General features: G+C 35.3%; 1 protein-coding gene and 1 long non-coding RNA gene across 6 annotated transcripts in view; one reads left to right on the plus strand and one right to left on the minus strand.

Moving 5' to 3' along the window:
* The window catches only part of Trpm (transient receptor potential cation channel, subfamily M), a 37,100-nt gene extending 33,190 nt beyond the window's left edge, over positions 1–3,910 (minus strand). For 4 of the 5 annotated variants that reach the window (XM_071795938.1, XM_071795935.1, XM_071795936.1 and 1 more), the window contains exons 1-3: positions 3,829–3,909; positions 3,315–3,654; positions 2,426–2,582 (exon numbers count right to left, since the gene is read on the minus strand). In XM_071795938.1, coding sequence (XP_071652039.1) covers positions 2,426–2,455 — 30 coding nt within the window. In that variant the 5' untranslated portion in view covers positions 2,456–2,582; positions 3,315–3,654; positions 3,829–3,909. Of the gene's footprint in view, positions 1–2,425; positions 2,583–3,314; positions 3,655–3,828 lie in introns of all 5 variants that reach the window. The other variant, XM_071795934.1, reaches the window with a different exon arrangement.
* Positions 3,911–11,160: 7,250 nt separating this feature from the next.
* Positions 11,161–15,988, plus strand: LOC139822818 (uncharacterized). The gene is made up of 3 exons (XR_011734595.1): positions 11,161–11,791; positions 11,917–12,096; positions 12,190–15,988. It is a non-coding gene; the product is annotated as an uncharacterized lncRNA (long non-coding RNA).
* Positions 15,989–17,519: the final 1,531 nt, after the last annotated feature.

Raw genomic sequence — 17,519 nt, forward strand, 5'->3', positions numbered from 1 at the left:
AGTAAGACCCAAAGTTTCAGGCTCGAGGTAAAAAAAGGTAATAAAATAAAACAACCATTTTTACTTTTCAATATTATCATTTTTTATCTCAGTACATTTTTTAAAATGATTAATTTTTTTACACTAAAAAGTGTTCTGAATTTTTGTTCTTAAAGTGACTTAACACTGCGGAGATCACTTCTTCATCACTGATTAATTTTTTCCATGCAAATTCGATTTTAATTTTGAAAATAGAAAATTAAAAGATAATTACTTTTATTTTTAAAATTAAAAATAAAATTCAATTTATGTGAAAAAAATTACCAATAATAAAAAATAATCTTTGCAATGTTAAGCTATTTTAAGGACAAAAATTCAGAATATTTTTGTAGTGGTATAGGACAATTAATTCATCGTTATAAAAAATGTACTGAAATAAAGAGCAATTATATTAAAAAGTAAAAATAATTATTTTTCATTTTATCACTTTTTCATATCCTTGGGATGGAAACCTTTTAAATCTCACTATGTATATATTATTAACCTTATACAGATTAATGTAAAGGCTACGTAAATTGAGATCTCTATTTTAAACACGTCATTGCATTGTGTACTATATAAACACAGTAGCACAGTTCAAAGAATAAAAAACTAAAAATTTGTACACAGCAAAGATGAAATTTCTATTAAAATTTTTATTAAAATTTTATTACTCTCTGTACAAGTTGCAAAATTAGCTTTCAATTACATATTCGTGTAACTGCACAATTAAATCATACAAATTATTGATAAAGTTCAACAAAGTTTAATGGTTTACAATAAAATAAAATATTGACGTAAAGGAAAATAATTGAAATAACTGGACGAGTGTACATCTCTATGATCGATAGATTATTTATGTCTATTTCTACCAATTACTACGTTTACGCGAGTGTTACTTCTGTAGTAACTTACGATATATCACTCGTTTACGCGGAGTAAATTATTGTAAGCTACAAAATCCCGTTTACGCGAAGGAAAATCCCGTTTACGCGAAGGAATTATCGTAAATTACTACAGAAGTAACGCTCGCGTAAACGTAGTAAATGTAGATTAACACTTTAATCTACGTTTAACTTACTTTTTGTCTTTTTCTAATTTTCAGGTCCTGCACACAATAGAACATATATTAGGAATAAGAAGGTATTTATATAGAATAGCTACTGCACCTCAAAAATTAATCAAAATAGGCTCATTCGACGCATTTTGGCACGAAACGAAAGAATCTGGCAGAAAAATGCGGCGGTCTGCCCTGCGAAGCGAGATATTTAGCGTTAAAGTTGACGATTCTTAGGTTAAAAATCCTATCATACCGACGTGATGTAGCGATCATGAACATGCCCCGTGGCCACACGCGCATGCTCCGTGGTCGCACGCGCATGCAAAAGTGTGCGAATTTTAAACGTATGAATACTTATAAATGCATAAATATGGTAATTGTTTAGATGGGGGGGGGGGGGTTACCTTGGATGACCTTGATGTTTTAGTATGTTGTCAAGGTCACCCTCCTGAGTGACCTTCAGAAGGTTTCAGCCCGCGCTCGTTATTCGTTAAAAAGTTATTAACAAAAAAAGTTTGGAAAATATAGGAGCTATTTTGAGTATTGGAAGGCATAAATAACTAGGGCCGGTATTCATAGTTATTTAAGACCGTCTTAAGTTCAATCTTAAGATGTCATGAACCAATCACAGAGCCGTATTAGTGTCTTAAGACATTACTTAAGACAATCTTGAAGACTATGAATACCGGCCTAATATATACGTGTGTGTGCCCTGCTTTAAAGAAAATCACAACTTCTATAAAGCAGGGCAACACACGTGTGTGTGTGTGTGTGTGCCCTGCTTTAACGAAAATCACAACTTCTATAAAGCAGAACATACACACATGTGTGTGTGCTCTGCTTTAACGAAAATCACAACTTCTATAAAGCAGGGCATACACACGTGTGTGTGTGTGCCCTGTTTTAACAAAAATCACAACTTCTATAAAGCAGGGCATACACACGTGTGTGTGTGTGTACCCTGCTTTAACGAAAATCACAACTTCTATAAAGCAGGGCACATACACACGTGTGTGTGTGCTCATGATCGCTACATCACGTCGGTATGACAGCTAGGATTTCTAAACATAAGAATCGTCAACTTTAACGCTAAATATCTCGCTTCGCAGGGCAGACCGCCGCACTTTTCTGCCAGATTCTTTCGTTTCGTGCCAAAATGCGTCAAATGAGCCTATTTTTATTAATTTTTGAGGTGCAGTAGCTATTCTATATAAATACCTTATTCTTAATATGTGCTCTATTGTGCGCAGGGTCTTAGAACTAGAAAAAAAATAAAAAATAAATTAAACAGAGATTAAAGTATTAATTTATATAAAAATGGGCATTAAAGATGCATTCATTACTCACCAATCGACAGGATTTGTTCTTGACAATCATCTTTACCAATCCAGTAATAAACGTAAATTGTGCGAAAAGATAGGTAACTTAAACACAATTGTCACAATCATGTCGGAGTAACACCATAATATTATCTCATTGCACCTACTTTGACAAATTATGCCAGCTGAAAAAAAAGTCCATGGGTTTACGAAAGTCGTAAAAATGTTTGCTCCAAGAAAAATTAGGAGATGAGAGTTTCATCGTTTCGCGACGTTTCGTGATAGAGCGACAGACGGAAAAAATGGAATTTTGGAGAGCAGACACCGAGATACACTTACGTTGATTAGATGGATGTGCGAGCAACATAAATAAAGGTGTAATTCAACGCGTCGCGTACATACATATAATAAAATTGTTTTCATCGCGATCGAAATCGATTTCACATTGTGGTAGCGACCGACGGCGCGAGGCTCAAAGAGATTCGAAATCGGCGGGAAAATCAATGATCTGTCATCACGCGGTAAGGTAACCTCGCGGATTAACCTTTGTTGTGTCATCATTTCGCGCGAGTGCGGAAAGTACGGGAACACGATCGATTACAGTCTCGGAACTTGGAACGAAGCAGAATCGCTTCGTTTACCATTACGTCAAAAGTGCACCGTCTGCACGTATCTACTATACCCTCTTAACTCGTCTCGTATGTATGTATGTATGTGTGTGTGTATATATATATATATATATATACACACACAATTCCCGAATACATCTCATTCCAAGAGTAAGTAGACAGTGTAGAAAAACACGATGAGGTTTGAGAGAAGCAAACTCGATTTTTTTAGTCGGGCGAAAAGCTACGCACTCACTGAATAAAAGTTAATAACTTAATTAAGTGATCGTGTTCATGTGATGTACATACATTTACGTGGCGCGTGCGTCTTCATGGGGGTTGCATCGAGATGTGCCACGCGCGAGCGATTCTCTCACAACGCGCTCGGAGTTAATTCAACAAGATGACTCGCAGAAGTCGCAGACTCGGCAGACTCACAGCTCGCTGCATCTCGCAGACTCGGTACTCTCGGCCGACTCGGCCTCGGCGACTGTAGAGTACCGAGAACACCCGACCGCGAGCTTTGGAGCTTACCCCGAACAGTCCAAACCAGTCCAAACTGATTTACTGGTGGAAACTGGTGGAAACTGAACGGAACTGAACGGAACTGAAAATCTCTCGGACCGAACCGGACTGGAACTGGAACTGACTGGAATTGAACCGAAATTAGTTCTAAATAGAGTTCCTATAATAAGATTGATTGGTTCCGTCATATGTTTCAGCCAAGTTAGTGAGAGTGAGACAAGCTGTAAGTGGAAGTGAGACAAAGCTATCATGATCGTCATATGCTTCAGCCAAGAAATTAGTGGGAGCAGAGAGAAACCTGAGAGAGGCCACCCCGGCGTTTTCCGTCAATTTTTGTGTGCCCGATTTTCCGACGCGCCGCCTGAGAAAGTGCGCCTCAACTACGTCGTTTCGCTCGGTAACCGCACATGGTTTGCGTCCGTGCTAATGGTTCGTGTCCGAACTAGCCAGTTAGTGGGGATATGCTGCGGCCGCGACGTCTATTAAGCTGACACAGTCAATTCAGCACAATCGAATATACAGAAATTTAGTGCTCTTTTGTTGCTAATTTGTTGCTCAATTCCCAATTTTGTTGCTCCAGCCGTTTCGGAGAAAATAGTGGCTGTGCTAACTTATGTTTAAAGTTAACACAGCCATTCAAAAAATTGTGTTAAATAAAAAAATAGGACATATTCTTTTAGTGCTTTTTTGTTGCTAATTTGTTGCTCTATTCCCGATTTTTTAATTTTATTTTTAAATCCTGGAAACTACCCCCAAAGCTATTTCTCCTTAAAAACATACTCTAAAATTGCAAATTAGTCAGATATTAATTAATTATGTTCAAGATTAGTTAATTACGTTTTACTGATTTTATTGCCAACCATTTGCATTAATTCCGATTTTGTTGCTCCACCCTTAATGCTTAAAAACCACCCTTAGCTTATCCTACACCAGCACAACGCCTTAAAATTGTAAATTAAACAGATTTCCGAATTGATTATGCATCCCTGATTTTGTTGCTCGCTATTTTTACCAAATCCGATTTTGTTGCTCTACCCTTAATGCTTAAAAACCACCCTTAGCTTATCCTACACCAGCACAATACTTTAAAATTGTAAATTTGTTCAATTTATGACTTTAAGGCGTTGTGCTGGTGTAGAGTAAACTAGGGGTGGTTTTTAAGCATTAAGGGTGGAGCAACAAAATCGGATTTGTTAAAAATAGCGAGCAACAAAATCAGGGATGCATAATCAATTCGGAAATCTGTTTAATTTACAATTTTAAGGCGTTGTGCTGGTGTAGGATAAGCTAAGGGTGGTTTTTAAGCATTAAGGGTAAAGCAACAAAATCGGATTTGTTAAAAATATCGAGCAACAAAATCAGGGATGCATAATCAATTCGGAAATCTGTTTAATTTACAATTTTAAGGCGTTGTGCTGGTGTAAGATAAGCTAAGGGTGGTTTTTAAGCATTAAGGGTGGAGCAACAAAATCGGAATTAATGCAAATGGTTGGCAATAAAATCAGTAAAACGTAATTAACTAATCTTGAACATAATTAATTAATATCTGACTAATTTGCAATTTTAGAGTATGTTTTTAAGGAGAAATAGCTTTGGGGGTAGTTTCCAGGATTTAAAAATGAAATTAAAAAATCGGGAATAGAGCAACAAATTAGCAACAAAAAAGCACTAAAAGAATATGTCCTATTTTTTTATTTAACACAATTTTTTGAATGGCTGTGCTAACTTTAAACATAAGTTAGCACAGCCACTATTTTCTCCGAAACGGCTGGAGCAACAAAATTGGGAATTAAGCAACAAATTAGCAACAAAAGAGCACTAAATTTCTGTATAAATTTTATTCGATTGTGCTGAATTGGCTGTGTCAGCTTAATAGACGTCGCGGCCGCAGTATATCCCCACTAACTGGCTAGTTCGGACACGAACCATTAGCACGGACGCAAACCATGTGCGGTTACCGAGCGAAACGACGTAGTTGAGGCGCACTTTCTCAGGCGGCGCGTCGGAAAATCGGGCACACAAAAATTGACGGAAAACGCCGGGATGGCCTCTCTCAGGTTTCTCTCTGGTGGGAGTGAGACAAAGCTATAACATTTGAGACAAAGCTGTACATGGCGGCGGTTTGTCCTAACTCTTAGGGTGAAGTCCCATGGAGACAGCGTACGGCGTACCGGCGTACGGCGTAAAGAAGCTTGGCCAATCACAAGCTTTACGCTCGTTTCATTACGTCAGTATAAACATCGGCTGTCCCATGGAGCGTATTTACGCGGCGTAAAGATCAGTAAGCCAATTACTGTTCCCTTTTACAAAGCTTATTTTCAAAATGGATACTCAAGGGGTCTTGTGATTGGCTTATCAATCATTACGCCGGCGTAAATGCGCCCCATGGGACAACCGATGAAATTTTCAGCGTGATTTCCACACACATTCATACATGAAGTCAAAACAAATGTGCATAACCTAGCTCGTCAAAATGTTGGACTTTGAGTTTGCGTTAATTAATTTAATAAAATACTTGAAAATTTACAAGTGTCCGGAAAGTCCTTTATGCAAAGAAGCTATTCGACGAAAATTAGTTCAACTATATATAATTTATGATTCAATGAGAGCCGAAGAGAAAAAAAGAGATGCACGAATTAGACGTAACGTTCGAAGATTTTGGGTTAGACCAATCTTTAATGCCGAAAGACGATTAGCACAAGGGGCTAGCAACAATCTGGTGCAAGAAATGGTGTTCAAAGACACAGAAAAATTTTTCAATTTTTTTCGAGTAACACCAGAAATGTTTGAGAAACTGTTGCAGATGGTTTCACCACGTATACAGAAACAATTTGTTATTCGTGAGCCTATTTCTGCTCGCACTCGCCTTCAAATTTGCTTGCGATATGTATCTTCAGGAGACAGTATGGTATCTGTATCATACGCATTTCGTGTAGGACACAATACAGTGTCAAAAATAGTATCAGAGACATGTGATGCAATATCCAAGTTACTGTATGTATGGTGTGTGCGTGTGTGTATGTAACGTAAACGCTGGAACGCTTGAAAAACCAGCGTAACATCTGTGCTGGCGTAATGAAAACGAGCGTAAAGCCTGTGATTGGCCAAGTTTCTTTACGCCGTACGCCGGTACGCCGTACGCTGGCTCCATGGGACTTCACCCTTATTATAGGAACTCTAGTTCTAAAGAGAGGCGCATCCGGTAGCTCGCTTGCTGAATGGCTGACCGCGCTACCAATCACAACCAAGAGTGTTGAGCCCGCAGCCGATGCGAACTGAGAAGTAATACTGGGGTCTACAATGCGAGTCGCAAAGTCGTGAGTCGCAAGAATTGACCAATCACAGTCGAATTTGAGGAGAATAATCGACTGTGATTGGTCAATTCTTGCGACTCACGACTTTGCGACTCGCATTGTAGACCCAGCATAAGGCTGCGGTCACATGGACTGATATTTTCCGCGTAACACGTATCGCGTAACCAATCAGAGACATTCCGCGTTTTTTGTTACGCGGAATTGAATGTCCTTAGTTCACATGAGCCATTTTTTCCGCGTAACGCGTATCGCGCAATCATATCATTGATTCTTTTAGAATGTTCCAACAGAAATGTCAAACGTCGTAATTTATTGGTTACGCGGCAATCAAGTCCTTTCTTATGCTTCTCTAATCTATATTAGACAGTACAATGTATAAGATCAAAATTTTAAACTATAATACTTATTTCAATGAAAATTACATTAAGTCATAAAAAATAAATTAGAGAAGCATAAGAAAGAACTTGATTTCATCATAGATTGCAGGAACAGATGCACTCATGCAAGTAATGTGACAATTTTTCGTCCAATAATTTTTAAAATAATTTTATTACAAAACTACGCAATTTTAGGTAATTCTGTATTGGAAAAAATTAGAAGAAAAATAAAATAACGACTTTTTTACTTGCTATAGTTTCTATAGTCACTCTCTAAAATACGACAATATCAGAAATGTTAAATAAATGAGAATTAGAAACATATTATTATGAGAACACTTTGCAATAAGTATGGTATGTGTATATATATATATATGTAGGTCCAGAAGTATGTTCCGGGACTTTTATTTTTTACATCGGTATATTCCAGGACATTTGGCAGTTTCCAGGACTGTCCTGGAAAAAATTCATGTCCTACGGCACGTTTCGGGACAATTTTTTGAATCTGATTACATATATATGCGTTATATTCCAGGACTGTACATTTCAAAAAACGTAAACAGTCCCGGAACATACCTCTAGACCTACATATATATATATATATATATATATATATATATATATATATATATATATATAATTATGACATTATAATATTACAGAAATAAAACTTATTGTGAAATATTTTCGTATAATGTGAAATAAAGTTTTATAAGATTAAAAAAAAGAACAAAAAACGGAGTGTAATCAACATTATTATCCATCTAATTTTTAAATACATCAGGATCTCAATATTTGCTGCAAAATCTTAACAACAAAACTACGTGTACACCGCTGATATAAAATCATTTTGATAAATCATTCTAGTTTATTGTGGATTTTCTAAATACATCAGCAAAACACAAAATTTATCTAGATTTTTATTTATTTCTTGCATACTAATTAATGTATGTTGAGATACTGCACCTCTCTGGCCACCTTCTAATGCATATAGCACACAGTCTTATCCAATATAATACCGACTTCATTGGTACTATTCAATATCTCATTGATATGTTTCTGCTTTTCTATATATTATTAAATTTATATTATTAAATTTTGTAGTTTTGGAATTTTTATTTATAACTAATTCACCTGTAATATATAAAATAGATATTATTTTCAAGTTACATCATATTTTAATCACAGAGAATATGACAGATACATTTATAGCATTTACTTTAATCTTACCATTGATAATAATGCCAAGCAGTTTGATGTTGAAAATTTATAATTACTTCCATTGTATGTATAATTGTATTTGAATGAATCATTTGTCTTACCCAAGAAGCGCCAATGCGCGTATAATGCGCTTTGAATGTACATTAAACTTTGCATTAAATGCGGATATTTGTCCCACATTATATGCGCATTTAATGCATATTATGGAAGCGCATACCAAAAAGTGCACCTACGCTCATTGATCAAGGAGCCCAATCGAACAGCTAGTGAACTCTGTACTATATAGGAATTTTTCTTCGTGCCCAGCTTTTAAGCATTGCTGTGAGCACATTCCAGTACAGCTATCACAGAAGAAAAGAACATTCTTATTTAGAGAATATCTTTATTTTTGACATGATAAATGTCATTTATTTAAAATTCTATTTATTTAAAATTCAATTTATTTAAAATTTAAAACTTAAATAAAATGTCCCATAATGAGTCAGAAGCTACTCATTTAAATATTTTATAAAACCTGTCATTTATAAATTGAATGCTCAATTTACATTAATTACGCATTTGAATGCGCGCATTTTGAACACACAATTAATGTGGTTTTGAAGCCAATGCAATTGTACGCGCATTAAAAGCACGTCCCAGGTAGCATTAATTTCAAAAAGGTATCTATAAGTCGTCGTTTTAAGGTTGCCTTTATGATTTTACCATAAGATGACCAATGGATGCCTTTAAATCGATATCTCGTTTACTGTTATCCGAATGATATGCCTTTTTTATGATATCTTAATGAAGAGAAAAACCTGTTATCCTAAAGTCACCATTTTACTTTATCCGATAGATGGCTGTTTTAAGGCATCGAAAAATCATCAATTTAATGTTATCCGAAAGTATCTTCATAAAAGTTGTCCAAAAGGTATCTATCGGTAGCGCTGTTTCTGCCTTTTGTTGTAGTCCAAAAGATGTCATCAGGTAGATATCATGATGTAGTGGCGTTATTGATGTCATTAAAACGATGTAGGAAAGTTATAATTTTTACGACATCTTCTTGATTATGGAAATATCTAGAAGTCGAGATTTTATTGCGCCGCACGTATTAGCACGTATTTTATTCCAAAGCGACAAATTGTTTGACAAAAGTGTGTAAATATATAAGTGTAATTAATACACGTGTAAGTATATACTTTCGCTTTTTCTATATTTTCAATATATATATACATATGCATATATCATAAAGCGTACGTGACTATAATACACAGTGTACTTTTCAAGTTATACCGAGTTATACACGCAGTAATAAATAATATAAATAAAGTATTTTCTCTACACCTGGAAAAAGTTGTGAGTAGAAAAAGTAATATTACTGATCTATTCCGTGTTTTAATTCCATTTAATAGTTGAAGGGTTAATTGATACATTATTAGATTATGCCATGGGACCTCCGTTGAGACGGTGGAAACCGTTCCTTTAGCTTTCGCGAAGACAGCAAAGGCGACGAATCCGCACCCTTGTGCAAGCGGATCTCGATTATTTAGCAAATGCAGCGAATAATGCTGCGTCTAGTCCTTCATGCTCACCGCCAACAGCTCGTGCTTCTAATATTCCTAATGACGTTTGTCATCAAATTGATGATTTCTTTGATAATCTTGAACGCTTTGATGACGCAGGTGATCTCAATTTACTAATCAATGAAAGACCGACACTGACTAATACAGATATCCAGATGGAGAATCAGTCTCAATCGATTCCCTTATAAAAATTTTTCACCGTTTTTGGACCGCGAGAACGGTCAGTTTGAGTAGTAAAAACGTGCATTTGGCAATGAGTACGACCCGTTTTTGGGGCGCAAAGGGGCCCTTTTGCTTAAAAACGAGTGGTTAAAACGGATTGTGTACGATTGCATACTTGCGTATACTCATCATGTAGACTGCGCGTGCTTGAGAGTGCAAGAAACGGACATAAAAATGATAAAACAGGCTAAAAACGGGCTAAAAACGATCTATGTGAGGTGTAAAAGCGGTGAAATATTTTTGTAAGGGTTATCACTCGTCCCACTAGTATAACTGATCTTCAAAATTTTCTTGCTCATTGAGCAATCCAAAACAAAATACCTCAATCCCTTGTAAACGATCTTTTGAGAGGGTTAAAGAAATTTGGTCATCCTGAGCTTCCGTTTGATGCCAGGACATTATGTGATACGCCAAACAGAATTGATATACAGGCTCTCGCTGGAGGTATGTACTTATATATGTTTATTATGGCTTAGAGAGAGCACTGAAGGAACAGTTGAGATCATGGTGGAAGAAAACAGGTGTGCTCATACTCGAGACGAATTTCAGACGGTTCTGCGCAGATGCCAGATGCAGCCATTTTTAAGTAGCCGTTTCAAAACATTTAAGGAGGTTCTACAGGTACTCTCTAGTCAGTTGAGAGATGAAGAGAAAATCTTCAAATTCATCGATTCTAAGTATTCATAAAATATTTTCGTGAATTTTGATGACGTTAGAGCTTATATCATACCCATATTAGTCGAAGCGAGGAATAATTAAAAATATCGTGTAAGTGCTCCTTTGACTCTGGCGGCTTATAATGGAAGAAAATGTGGTAACGTCGCGAACTTGACAGTTCTGCTCATATATGACCGTGGTTATTTCACAATTTCACATAATTCTAGAGCGAGTACTTCTCCGTAAGCGCTTGTAAACGTTAGGTGCTTAAGTTTGAGGTGCTGTCATACTGTGGTGCTGTACTGACTGTACACTTTTCGCGCGGGTGCAGTCGCTGCGACATTGCCAAATCTCCCTTGTTATTCGAAGCACGCTACGTGAACTGTGATATGGCCTGTTTCAATAGCCAATATCACAAAATTTTACGCGATAACCCTTGTTTTTCTCGATATTTCTGAAAAGCTTAGATTAAGATCTATAAGAGCTCCGTTTTTTGAATCTCTGGTAGGTCGCCTTTATATAATTAATATCTCGTTTCCTGTCTCCAAGAGCCCCTCTGCCATATGTAGCTTATATTAAAAACTGTGATTTCAAAATTCATTTTTGCAAATTTTTACACGGTAACCGATGCTAAAATTTTTCGAGCACTTTTCTCGCATCTCAATTTATACGTCCATAAAGTTTTTTCCAATTTTTAAATACATCCATTATCTGTAGAACCTCCTTAAGGTTGTACCAAGTGACTTTGTGACATATCACAATGAGTACGTGTTCTATAAAAACGTGTAAAAACGATTCTCGAAAGAATTCAAAAAATATTCATTTTTTTCGGTTTCCGAAAAAAAGTAAAGCTGTGTTATTAAAATGGGAAGCAGCTTGTGGAAAAGAAAATGTCAATATAAAAAACGGTATGTATGAAATCAATTAAATTCTTGCTTAATAAACGGTATGTATGAAATCAAATACATTCTTGCTTAATTGTGGGGATAGGATAGAATTGATACTCATGCAATAAAAATAATTTATTATGAAGGACGCATCTGTTCTGCTCACTTTGATGCAGCAGCATACAAAGAGACTTCGTGGATGCAACCGTATAACTTAGACCATACAACGGCAAAAAAACGTACATTGAAACCTGATGCAGTCCCCACGCAAAATTTAGGCTCATCAACTAGCGAAAGTGTACAAGCATCTTCTTCGGTAGTAAAGAGTGTGTATTATTATTATATATGGTTTTCTGACTTCAAATATAAATTTCTAATTAAGCTTACACAATATATTAATAATGTGTTCATCTTTTCAGGCCTTGATGTATCTACGATAACGCCAGATGCAATGCCTGCTGCGATGGATGTAGTACTGTCTGAAGACCAGATGGAGGCTTCGACTTCAGGACATTCATTAAATTTTGGTAAGAATTTATTTTTAAGAGAGGATTCTAGTATAACCGGGCGAAAAATGATGATTAAAATAAATATTGCGGGTACATATATGCCGTGTGTATATACTATTTATTTATGCAAGAAAAAAATTCGATTTTTTTGACCGGTTACACTAGAATCTCCTCTTAAAATATGGTTGTATGTATGTACATTTATATACTATTTATTACATTATATTATACGCCTTTTAACATATATATATACATATAGATACAAGTATAAATATACAATATTCCCCAACTGAAGATGAATTGAGACTTTTGGATCAAGTGGAAGAATTGAATGTAATTGATGTAATAAAAGAAGAGGGTCTTAAATACATCGCAGGTTATGCGGCTTTCAGATTTCGGAGTCAATTTCCATTTTTAGGAACCCCAACAGAATTATTGATTAATCCAGATAACGACTGGATTAATCATATTTCTAGAGGAAGAATAATCAGCCCTTGTGTCGAATTATTTGAAACGGCGAAAATCATGGAAAAGTTATTTCAAGATTATCATGGTTCTTCTATTTGTAAGAAGCCATGGATTTTTAAAACATTAGCGTCGAAAATCATCGCATTACAAGATAAAAACTGCTTAGAAATACCAAACAAAGTATTATTATGCTTAATACGCACAAGGACATATATTCGTGTTCGAGAATTAAACAAGAAATTAAAAAGTGACGCATATAAAAGGAAGAAAACAAAAAAAAATGAAAAAAATTACTAATATTAAAAAATAAGTACGCATTACATGTATGTTTTTATATACTGTGTAATTATATCATATACGTATGTATGCAATATTAATAATATATTTTTCAAACTGATTTATTCTTCAACAATTGTCCTTTTTATATATAAATTAAACCCAAAAATAAATAAGTAAAACATAAAAATAAATAAGTAAGACTGCGGTCCACTTGACGCTACAAATACTTTGGAGCATTCTTCTTTTCCTTATTTCTTCATTGAAAGAAAAGAGAAGAGGAATGCTTCGAAGCATTTGTAGCATCAAGTGGACCGCACTGACCGCAGCCTATACACTAATGACATAACGCCAAATTCAAACTGTACCGCGGCAAGATGGAGGTATCTGGCATCAATTTCTCATTGGCTGTTAGAAATATATGCGCAAGAGCACACCTGTGTTCCTTCCACCATGGTTGAGATACAGAAACTATAATGTATTGCTGACATCGGATCGTCCTGTCCTTGTCTAACAAGAGGCATCTGTCTTTGTTCGATTGCTGCGCCATCTCTCGCTACACGCAAAACTGCTTATCCTATCAACCTGAATGTGCTTTTGCTTAATAAAGCTGCGTTAGTAAAAATCTTTTTTTCTAGGCTTTGAATCTTAGTTCTATTTACACGAAATTGTTCCTAAATGTTGTCTCTACTTCCCTTGTGTATCATTTTGTACATATAAACTGCAGTTTTTTTGTTTAAGCAAATATTGTCGTCAGGTGACAGCTCTATGTGCCCAAATTTTTAATTTTTTTTTGTTTTTGATATGAAATCGTGTATCGGGAAATAGATTTTTGTGCGTACTTTAATTCTAGACCAGAAAATTGCAATTTTGTAAAGCCAATTCAAAGAATTCTTCGAATCTGCAAATGTCGGTAACTACTACCACTATAGGATGCCTTTAATTGCCAGTATGAAATCTACACATGTGTCACAAGATTTTGGGACGTATATAGAAAAAGCAGTGACCAAAGCTACTAAATTTGCATCCATACGTTTAAAAAAAATTAAGCTTACTAATAAAAATGGATAAGCGATTATACTTGTTACAAATTATTATATTATTAGCACAAGAAATACATACATTGTAATAAATTCATATTTTTATTTCTATCTTTATATAAATGAATGTATGTTTGTCCGCTATGCAAATCTACAGTTTTCAAAATAGAACAACCAAATTTGGTATATACTATCTCATGATACTCTAACTTAATTAGACCGTAGACGTATTTTGAGAACCGCATCATCACCGATTTTTTAGGATATCGGTTCCAAAATTTTCCTAATGTCTGTCTGTCTGTCTGACTACTGCAAACTACTCATTTATTAATGGACCGATTTACTGAAAACCGGCCAAAATTTGTCTAACTTTTCGGGAATGATGTACTAATATAAAATTCTTACGGATGGTGTATGTTTGAACGTTATTCTTAAAAACTAATCAACCAAATCTTAAAGTATTATATGAAATAGGGGTAGAAAAACTGAGGAATATAATAGAATTCAAAAAATTGTTAATAATAAAGGGGTTACCGATTTCTGTCTAAAAAAAAAACCAAGTGATTGCTCTAATTTCCGTAATTTTGAGATATCAAGCTAATTTTTTTTATAAATGAAGTATCATTAAAGGTAGGTTGGTGGTATTGAATTTGGCGAAAATCGGTGAAGGGGTTGCCGATTTATGTCTAAAAAATGTATAAGTTATTTGATGGATTGAGTATCATTTAAGGAAGGTTGTTATTGAATTCGGTGAGGATCATGGGCAATGTAAAAAAGTTACAATTGACAATATGTGTTTATGAATTATATATTGGTGGATATAAGATTAGCTAGATATAATAAAGTTGTAAAAAAAGACGCCGGGGCGAAGTCCCGGATAACCAGTTACCCAGATAGCCAAGTCTGTTCGAACAAATAATGCCAAATACTTGCTACAAATTTTGGTTTCAGAAATGGTACAAATTTGCATCAAAATTTGTTTTATCAAATGTTGTCGACAAACTGCTAGCAAATACGTAGCAAAACATGCGTACACAATTGACGCCAAATTGGTACCAAATATCGAGCAAAGCTTAGTAGTACCTGATAACAAATTGGCATCAAATTGCCGCTAAAATTAGTTGACAAAACCTAACGCCAAATTAATGCCAAATATTGAGCAAATTTTGGTGACAAAGCTTGAGAACAAATTGACGCCAAATACCGAGCAAAGTTTAGCAACTACCTGATAACAAATTGGCACCAAATTGCTGTTAAAGTTTGTTGACCAAACCTAACACCAAATTGATGCCAAATATTGAGCAAATTTTGGTAACAAAACTTAAGAACAAATTGACGCGCTCGAATTCCTTCGCATTTTGCAAACGCCCGATCGTTTCATTCAGATGGCACGACGTATGAGTCGCCACTTTCAAAGCGTCCCCACCTCCTTCCTCAATCCTTGCTCTCGTTCAGTGTCATGGCCGCTCTTGCTGCGTTTCTTCGGACGAGAAGAGTACGTTTTCTTTCTTTCGTAACTGATTGAGCTAAGCGGCACGTATTTTGGAGACCAACCGAGCGAGATTCGACTTCCCAAGAAGAGCTCACCGCCAGGAAAAGGAGAGCTGCGGCAGCTTGCCTCCGAGAGGGAGGATTGAGGCAAGGAGTCCGGTTCAGCGAGCAGGGCTCCGATATTTGGGACGCCATATTGGAAGATCGACATTGATCGTAGTAGTACAAGGGGCGCTGTAAGGTTAATTCTTGTCTTGAGGTCTTGGAATTGCTCTCATATTTGTGGCTCTGGTTTATATTCTAGCCCTAATGTAATTTTAATATATGCATTACAATTTTACACTGTCAAATAATAAATAATATTGTTTGATAATAATAACAACAGTATAGATAATAGTAACAATTTTATTACTTGACTTATTTTATTTTATTTTTGACATCTCGTATATACATTAATTGTGGCTAAGGTCTATACTATGTCATAGTGTAGATCTTAGCTACGTTTCTGGCAAGTCAGTCCAAAGTATGCGGCTTTATTCTTTATCCTTTTTATCTATAGTATTCTATAGCAATTTTATTTTTTTTTATTTTTTAATTATTTTTTATGTATTATCTCTTATGTATCAGGTTTCTGAAGAAAACTAAGTATATAAAGTCGAAACGTAAAACGTTAATTGTATTTAAAATTTGTTTAATTAAACGAGATTTTGTTTTTAAAGAGTGAAAACAAGATCGGCCCCATTTTTTTCGCATTCGATTTTGATCATGAAGTAAGTACCACACGAAAGGTCTCGTCAATCTGATTATGGATATGTCAGTCTCAAAGTGTACCTATTTACCGTTCCAGAGATATCGGGCTCCAAAAATTCCAAAACCAATAGATGATGCCTGTTATGAACGTTCTCGGTAATGTCAATCTCGGGGTAGGATATACGACTCGGGACTCGGGTCAGAGAGAATAATCTTTATTGTCTTTTTGAGGAGACCGATAGTTTTCGTAGTCTCTGCGCTACTGGTTTCGCCGGTTTTGGAATTTTTGGAGCCCGATATCTCTGGAACGGTAAATAGGTACGCTCTGAGACTGACATATCTGTAATCAGATTGACGAGACCTTTCGTTTGGTACCTACCTACTTCATGACCAAAATCAAATGCGAAAAAAATGGGGCCATTTGCCTATGAACACTTGTTCTCACTCTTCAAGTTGATGACCTTTTTATAACTCGAAAATCAGCCAGCCTTCTATCCTATAGTTTATTTTGTACTGTTAGTTTTTTTAATTTAGTTAATATTTTTTTCCATTAACACATTTGTTATAGTTATTGCGCAGTAGAAAATCTAAAAAAATAAATGTTTTTAAAGAGTAAAGATAGTATATATTTTGAAATATATGTATTTTATGTAAACATGACATTTAAATTTATTTGCAGTTTATTTTAGAACATGCCAAAAAACACCGTTTTATAAGCTTTCCAAGAAAGTTAAAAGGCAGAAAGTGTGAATGTTGAAGTTGTAGAAAAGCTCAATTCAACAGATTCTTTAATTGAATTCGATCAATCGCATATTCAGCAAGCACATGTTTCCGTTAAAAAAGCCAAAGTTCCGTAATACCAGATTTTCTTCATAATCAAAAAGAATCTGAACTTTCTCATTATTCTTAACTTTTTCATCATTCTGAACTTCCTCACCATTCTGAATTTTCTAATAATTCTGAACATTTTGAGTAGGGGAGACCGGGGTTAACTCGACATCGGGGCAAACTTGACACTAGACTTTTTGCTAATTTAAATCTATCGCAGAAACTTGTTTTTCCTACTGTAAATGCGTCTTTATGTGCTGGTATTATCAACGGGATTTGATGACATTCTAAGTTATGGTGTAATTTTTAGCGCGACATAAGCGTTTTTGATGGTGAAAAGTAATTTTTCTGATCTCTCGAAAATTTCTACTCTTTCATCGAGCTTTA

Source organism: Temnothorax longispinosus, chromosome 12 (assembly GCF_030848805.1).
Source record: "Temnothorax longispinosus isolate EJ_2023e chromosome 12, Tlon_JGU_v1, whole genome shotgun sequence".
Classification (NCBI taxonomy): domain Eukaryota; kingdom Metazoa; phylum Arthropoda; class Insecta; order Hymenoptera; family Formicidae; genus Temnothorax; species Temnothorax longispinosus.